Source organism: Fukomys damarensis, unplaced genomic scaffold (assembly GCF_012274545.1).
Source record: "Fukomys damarensis isolate Sample0158 unplaced genomic scaffold, DMR_v1.0_HiC HiC_scaffold_11, whole genome shotgun sequence".
Classification (NCBI taxonomy): domain Eukaryota; kingdom Metazoa; phylum Chordata; class Mammalia; order Rodentia; family Bathyergidae; genus Fukomys; species Fukomys damarensis.
In genome coordinates this window covers 23,000,526-23,008,910 of record NW_022900923.1, presented here as the reverse complement: position 1 = coordinate 23,008,910, position 8,385 = coordinate 23,000,526, and the positions used below count along the sequence as shown (strand labels likewise).

General features: G+C 36.7%; 1 protein-coding gene across 2 annotated transcripts in view; it reads left to right on the top strand.

Moving 5' to 3' along the window:
- Window positions 1–6: 6 nt before the first annotated feature.
- Acbd6 (acyl-CoA binding domain containing 6) overlaps window positions 7–8,385 on the top strand; it is a 190,310-nt gene continuing 181,931 nt past the window's right edge. For both annotated transcript variants that reach the window (XM_010630276.2, XM_010630277.1), the window contains exons 1-3: window positions 7–449; window positions 4,198–4,262; window positions 7,351–7,447. In XM_010630276.2, the coding sequence (XP_010628578.1) occupies window positions 228–449; window positions 4,198–4,262; window positions 7,351–7,447 (384 nt within the window). In that variant the 5' untranslated portion in view covers window positions 7–227. The remainder of the gene's footprint in view (window positions 450–4,197; window positions 4,263–7,350; window positions 7,448–8,385) is intronic.

Here is an 8,385-nt window from a genome sequence, read left to right as displayed (position 1 = left end):
GGGCGCCCAGAGGTCGGCTGCGAGGAAGGAACGGGGGAAGCGGGCAGCTGGGAGAGCCGCGGAGGGCGGCAGAGCTGGCCCTGCACGCCGGGGACTTCACCCTCCGGAGCGGCCGTTACGTTAGGTGAGGGGCGCGGAGTGAACGAGTTGCGGTCCCAGGCCCCTAGTCCGGTAGCAGCGGATCTAAAGAGGGCTGACCCACACGGAGGGACGACCGAACCGGAGTCATGGCCACACCATTCCTGACGGCGGGGGCCACCACGGGCCACAGCGGTGGAGAGCTGAGCTCCGGGGAGGACTCTGGCGATGTGGGGTCGCCCCAGACCCCCGAGACCGAGGCGTCCAGGAACCTGACCGAGCTGTTTGAGAAGGCTGCCGCACACCTCCAAGGCCTGATTCAGGTGGCCAGCAGGGAGCAGCTCTTGTACCTGTATGCCAGGTACAAGCAGGTAAAGTAGCGAAGGGATGGATGTGATAGAGACACGGGGCCTTCTCAGTGTTCCTCCAAAACAGAGCAGTCGTGCATGGTTTAAGGCGAGGCGTAATGATGTTTATGTATGTGTGTTTTGTCTTGTTTGTTGATCATTCTAGACATGGGAAAGATTTGTCTCCCATCCTAGGAGTGATATTTTCTTTAGCGGGACCACTGACGGTTTTTCTGTGACTTCTCTGGCTTACTCAGTGTCCTTCCACTTTACCAGCCTCAGAACCTGTACAAAATGAGGATGATGGAATATGACTTATTCATTTACTCTTGCTGAAAGGCCATAAGGGAATATATATGGTAATGTTTATAAAACTATTTTGATATCTAAGATAATATTAATGTAATAAAGTGAGGCAATACAAAATAAAATGTTAGAACTTTTCATGGGTTTCTTTTTAAACCCTAAATATGTTTGGGCTTATGTTGGGGCTGTTGGGCTTATGTTTTGACTTATGTTTGGGCTGAATGTGTTCTGTCCTAGAGTCGGTCATAAATATTTTAGAGGTAGTGAACACCAGGTGAAACAGTCTTCCTTTACAAAAAAAAGGAAAAGTAGCTGGGAATTTAGCTTGGTTCCACCACCTGCTTCATAAGCATGAGGACCCGAGTTTGATCCCCGGTACCAAAACCCAAGAGCACACATGTCTAGAGTCACATGGATAAATCAGTCAGAACTAACTACATTATAACTCCTGACTCCATCTAAAGCTTTGAACCTTCCCTGGACCTTACCTGGAAGTACAAAAATGTATGAGTTACTCATAGAAGACACATGTAAGTTATCATTCAAAGGGTCACTGATTAAATACCAGAAAGAAAAATAAATGCTTTACAATAATTAACATATTTGTCAAGGCAATGGCAGGAAATATAGTCATATTTTTTATTTACCATTATGTACCCAGAGTAAAAACTTAAAATGTTGGTTTCATTTAAATGTTAAAGCAGTAAAAATTCTTTGTATTAACCCTTGAGTACAGGGGTTCAAGGTGCTTCAGCTGCATACCAAATTATGTTGGTTGTTGTGAGGAAAATCACTAAGTTCCAAACTGATCTACCCACTTTTCTCCATGGAATATCATTTTTATTTAGAACAACTCACAGATAAATTATGTATATTCAGATTTGAGTACTATTTGGCAGATAGTTTCTTAAAAGTGAAAGAAGTTGAGCCTGTCACTTTAAGGAGAACAACTAAAAGTTTGTTGCCAGTGATAATATTTGAGCTTTCAAGTGAAAATTAGAAGTTTGGAAAATCTGCCACTGTGAGCTTGACAGCTTCTGTACTTAAATTTTTATTTTATGTTTTTTAAAGATAAGTGGTGATGATAGCTAATGTGAACTTTTGCTATTGTATGATGAAATTATGTCAACATTTCGAAATGCATTTCTCGGTGTATTTTCTAAATATGCTCTAATATTTTCTAAGTATTTTCTAAATATTTCATTGAGTAATTTACAAATTGGGTGTAGGTAAAGGATCCATTCAAAGTGCAATCAGACCAACAGTTTTTAGTATAAGAGTATGAAAAATTCATTGATTGAAGTTAAAGAAACTTCCACCAGGCCTGCCTTGCAAGCACAAGGTCCTGAGTTGGACACCAGGAAAAAAAGGAAACTGCCACTTGTTGCGTTTTGTTTAGAATCAAAGAAGAATATTCATAGTTACCTGAAAATGATAACAAAGTACTTTGTTATATGACGTATCTGTGATGCTAAATTTTCATCTACTTCAACCAAAGAAACATATACCAATATATTTGATATAGAAATAAATATGAAAATACACCAAGCCAGACACTAGATTTATAAAATGAAAAATAGTAACATTTTTCTCACTAAATTTCTTGACTTTAGATATGTATTTTTTATAAACGTTAAAATTTGTTAACGTATGTTTACTGTAATTTTCAAATGAATACATATTTTAAAATACCTGTTTTAACTTCTATAGTAAATATCACTAGATAGAATTCACAGGAATAAAAGTTTTCTAGTGTCTGTAATTTCTGATGGTAAATGGATTATAAGACACAAAACTGCTGCTATAAGTTCATCTTTCATGGGCAAAGAGGCTTACCTTCACCAAATGCACTTTCTAGTCAAGCCAAAGAAAAAGGAAGGACAGTCCCCCCGACCTTTTTGTATTTTTTTTTAGACAGGGTCTCACTATGTAGCCTTGAGCTCCCTATGTAGCCCAGACTGGCCTTGAACTTACAGTGATCCTCCTGCCTCAGCCTCCTGAGTGGACTTTGGGTTCAGTCCTGAATTCATATACTACTGACTTAAGATCCTGAACTTCTTTGTCCTTATTTACAAAATATGTTTGTAATGGTGTACCTCACAGGATCGTTGTGGGGCTCATTGAGATAATATGAAGCCCTTAGCCTATGGTGATGGTTTAAGAAGTGCACATCTTTTTTCTTTTTCTTTCCTCCTTTCCATCATAACAGGACTGCTTCTATAAAAGTATATATTTTCATTGTAGCCATGAGATTAATTAATTGGTAAGGAGATGATAGAGGTAATAAAGTTTTATGAATTTAGAGGTAAATGAAATTATGTAGACCAAAAGAGTTCTTCAAATCTGAACTATGAACAAGACTGGTAGAAGGTAAAGTCTTTTGAAAAGCTGAGAGAAAAAGAGAAGACATTTTGGCTGAATGAAATAATAGGAACAAAACAATTAAAAATCCCTATGTCATTGAGTAGAACATTATGATTTGATGACAACATTAATTTGATTTTAGTAAAATTCAAGTGTGCAAGAGTAGTAGAAAGTAATGGGAAGTCCCTAAGAAGAAAGTGCTGTGGGTAAGTCAAGCAGTTTCTTAGAGGTTCTGTTCTAATAGAAAGAAAGATAAGATGTTACACAATACTTTCTGATACAAGATAGAACACATAAAAGTGTCAAAAGAAATACATAGATAGATAAATGCTATTAAGACTTCATGAGAGTTGGAGATTACTTCTGGTAGTGGCAATCAAGCATTTATGCAAATTGCATTTATGCATATTCACAATGAAAATAATCTGTAATTTAATTACAAATGTCATTTGAGGATTAGAAATAATCATTGACCTAGGCATGCTAGTGCATGCCTATAATCCCAGCACTCAGTAGACTGAGGCAGGAGAATCACCATGAATTAAAGGCCAGCCTGAGTTACATAGTGAGTGTAAGGCCAGCCTGAACTACATAGTGAGACACTGTCTCAAAAAATAATAATAATAAAAAGAGACAATGATGCACCATAAATAAGAGATTATTGTAGAATAGAGTTTATTTTGTTGCTGAGAACCCCTGAAATATTTTTGCATTGTTTTTAGCATCTAAATTTATATTGATGAGTTTCATAATAGATACCTTAAAAATAATACACTTCGTCCTAGATTTTGGGGATATAAAATGCTAATAGTATTAGTAGAATCAGCATGAAACATTCATATGAATTCTAAAAATCTGAACCTTTGTTAATTACATGTTGAAAGTTTTTCTCTATTATAATGATAATAAAGACTATGTGATCTATAATTTATAATTAGTGTATTAAGGAATGAAAGTATTTGTCATCCATGTTTTTCTGTTTTATAATATTAGATAACAATTATTTTATGCAGTAAGTCCAAGCTGCCTTTATAAATGTGAAAAGAAAAAGTTCGTAGACACATCATTGAAAAATAAGTTCTTTTTTCCTCTCCTTATGTAGGTCAGAGTTGGAAATTGTAATACTCCTAAACCAAGCTTCTTTGATTTTGAAGGAAAGCAAAAATGGTAAGAAATTCTTGGAATCCGTTTGTTTGTTTGTTTTTGTAGTAGTGGGATCCTGGATCTTTGCACTGAGCTACATCCTCAGCCCCTTTAAAATTTTTTTTCTATTTTGAGAGTCTTACTAAGTTACCCAGGCTAGACTAACACTTGCCATCCTCTTGCTTTAGACTCCCTGAGTGCTGGGCATGTGCCACTACACTTAAATCATTCTTGGAATCTTTAATAAGGCTGTTGGAAGTGATTTAGGTGTTTAGGAATTAGAGCAGATTAAAGAAACATTTTGTGTTAATCTTTCTGTTGTAGACTTTGCTAAGGACAGGCATTTGGGGGAAGGATTAAAAGAATCTGCTTTTAGCTAATCTCCTGAAGGATTCTTGTGCAATGGTGTTGGTATATAAGTAGATCACAGTAGACGTACATTCTTTACATAGGAATATGTGTGAGAGTAACTGTCAGAGCTGTTGCTTAAGATTTTTCTTTCATATCATACAGAACCTAATGGGTCATGACTTTTCCCATCTGGAGTCATCTTTGAAAGCTAGCCAAGAAAATGAGAAGGGAAAAGAATAGGATTAATCCCCACTTGGTACTCTTCTCCCCTCTGTTAGCTTCTTGTTTCTCAATAGTCTTTGTCCCTTGCTCCATCCATGCCACAGAAAAAAAGCTGATGATAATTTCTTGGGAAAAAGGAAGAAAAGCATCCAAAATAAAATACTGACTCACTTTACTTCTCTGAATACATGAAGGGGATTATAGTCACTTAAGTTCTTAAAATTTTACAATTCAGAGGTTCCCTCATATCATTTATCAGATCTGTCTTAGTCACTTTCTTCATCACTGGGACAAAATATCGAACACCCACAACCTGAGGAGAGGTTTATTTTGGCTCATGTTTTAGAAGTTTCATTCCTTGAAATAAACTATGGGGCTGTGTTCTGTTTTAGTGGATCAGGGAAATAGAGACACTTTGATTGGCAGGAGAAAAAGCAGGGAAAAACCAAGATGGAGACTTGTCCTGGCACTGTACAAAGGAAGGAAGAGTGGAAGGAGGGGAGGGAGGGAAGGAAGGAAGGAGGGAAAGAGGAAAGGTTGACTCAGAAGGGGTCTTAGAACTAAAATGTACTTGGTACAAAAAAGCGACCAAAATATATGGTGAATGTTTACGTTTAAATATTATAGTAAAAGACACATTGCCAATTAATTCCCCTTGCTTTAAACAAATATCTTCTCATTTTTGCTGGTTTCAAAAGCAGTCTGGAAGTCTTTTTTTGTCTTTACGAGACATGATGAAAAATATGGTAAATGCTGCCTGCAAGTGTCATCCAATGGAAAGGCAGGCTCAGAAGCCTTGTGCTGTGTCCTCATTCACATTATTCATTGGGCCTCGTGCTGTGTAACTCCTGATTCTTCCTCGAAGTCAGCATGACCACAAAGTTAAATTTTGAATGGATTCAGATTGTGGAAGCAGCCGTGGCAACCCAACTAGACATTCAGTAAAGAGGAGTTGCAGAACTGCTTCAGAAAGTGGTAAGAATGATGAGATATATAGGAAGAAAAGTACTTTGAGGGGCATTATGACAATGTGTTTTACTGTAATACAATTTTTTAAAATTTAAACATTAACCATTTTTTTATTATACCCAGTGTGTGACCAGAAATTCTTCTTTTCCTTTTTTTTTCTTCCTCTTTCTCTTCTTTTTTGTTGAGACATTGTCATGCTTTGTAGTTCAGGTTGGCCTTAAACTCAACTTTGTAGCCCAAGCTGGCTTCAAACTCCCAGTGATCCTCCTGCCTCATCCTCCCAAGTGCTGGGATTACAGGCTTGCGCCATCATCCCTACTCCATCATGCTCCTACTTTCTTACTCATTTGTATTCTTAGATTTGCCTTTACTACCCCTCATTTTTGAAGTCCCTAACTGAGGCTTCAAGATCCATTATTTTGGATCTGATGGAAAAACTCAATGAATGTTTAAAATTTTTTAAGTATTCGTTGTGTAAAAGACACTGACGTTAATCTCTGTCAGAATCCTCCCCCTTATTTAAAACACATCCCTTCATTAGTGCCACTTTCTGAAACAGTTCTAGAAGCCCTTTATCATGAGTCTTTATTTGCACTGTCATGGCTGCCTGTATGTTCTAAATCTATGCAAAGCTTTTACCCTTCATGGTCATTTTGGATTTGAGGAAGAGTCAGAAGGTAGATGAGGATATATCATGTTGTTTTTAGAAGACTCCTTTTCCATTGGATGGCACTTGGCAGCAGCATTCACCATATTTTTTTTATCACCTCTTGAGGGGGCACAAAAGAGGACCTCTTGAATTGCTTTAAAAAGTAGCAAGAATGATCATATAAATCTGTTCCAAATAATGGAAAGCATTTTGAGGGGGAAATAATGCCAGGGTACCTATCACTATAATACATTTTATTTAAACATTTACTTTATAATTTGCTTGCACTGTATAGTTTATAGATGAAATAAGAACAGAAGGGAAAATTATATTTCTATAGAGTCTATAGTAAAAAGTTTGATACACTTTCCTCCAGGGAATATTGTTTCTTGTGTGATGATTGGTTTCCATACAACCAAAATGCCACAAATAGAGTTAATTTATAGGATGGGAACTACCTTTATTGCTCTGTCGACTATGCATATGTTCTCATTAGGAGTAAAAACTAGTTTTAGGGGATTGATTAAAGTCAGGTTACAGTGGCGTGTGATCTTCTAAAATTCATAGATATATAGTGTATGTTATTAAAATTCGGCATGAGTGGGCAGTCACAAAAAAATTTCTCCAAAGAGCCAGGGATTTAGCTCAGTGGCACCACACCTGCCTTGCAAATGCAAGGTCCTGAGTTCAATTCCCCAGTACAAAAAAAAAAAAATTCCCAAAGGCATCTTAGGGGGAGTGATAAGGTTTGTAAGGCTAAAGATCAATGTAAATGTGAACAGAAAGGGCTCTTCCTCTCTGCATAGCTTATTATCTCTACCTTCCCAGCCCCTTGGAATGTATATGTAATTTTTAATAATAAAAAGAAATGTGTTATTTACATAGTTAATGACAGGCCGTTTTGGGTATTCTGTACTGTAGGGAAGCATGGAGAGCTCTTGGTGACTCAAGCCCCACCCAAGCAATGCAAGAATATATCGCGGTAGTTAAAAAGTTAGACCCAGGTTGGAATCCTCAGGTAAGATTTCATGATTGTACATAATACTTTCCAAAAACATATCTTTTACTCAGATGTTTAAATCTAAACTTTAGCTTAAGCAACATGCTTTAAGTTTTACTTCCTCAAAAGATTATGAAAATCATTGCAGTGTTTATCTGAAAATACTGTTGCTTAAACATTAACATAACCAGATATTGACACTGTTAGAACCTCTCTGTATAATAATTTGAATCATGTGAGAGCTTAATTCATTTCAGAATATGAAAGAGTTTATCTTGAGATCATTATTATCTTGGGAAAAGGAAAATTTCTCAAGTATTTTTTTCTGAGCACCTTCTGAACAGGCTGAAAATGCTTACTGATAGGGTGAAGATGAAGATGGCATGATTTCTATCATTATGTAGCTTAAAGTATAATAGAGAAAACATATAAAATATGTTTAATATAATAATGCAAATGCCAGGGAATCTAGTGGATAAGAGATTTACTTTGGAGGCACTGAAAATTGTCCACCTCAGTACTCTGCTGTTTAAAAGTATTTTAAAAACTTGCCTGATAAGTATTATAGAGAATAGAGGTTGCATTATAATTAATGCAAATGTAAATTAATTGTTTTCAATCAAGGTATTTAGACCAAACTTCTTAGTGGTGAATTCAGTAGTTTTCAGTGTTTTAGTAATAATTAAATTATTTCATGGCTACATAGTTGCAACCAATATAAAGCTATTTTTTACTTTTTTTTTCTTTTTAGGGGCAGTACTAGCCCCAGTACTTTCTACATCCCCAGACCTTTATACTATTTTGAGACAGGGTCTCTAGTAAGTTACTTGCAATCTTCCTTTTTTCAACCTCCCAAGCATCCATGATTACAGATTTGTATCACCAAGCCTGGCCAGGGATTTAGCTCAGTGGTTTTGGCACCTGCCTCACAAGGACCGGAGTTCAATCCCTGGTAC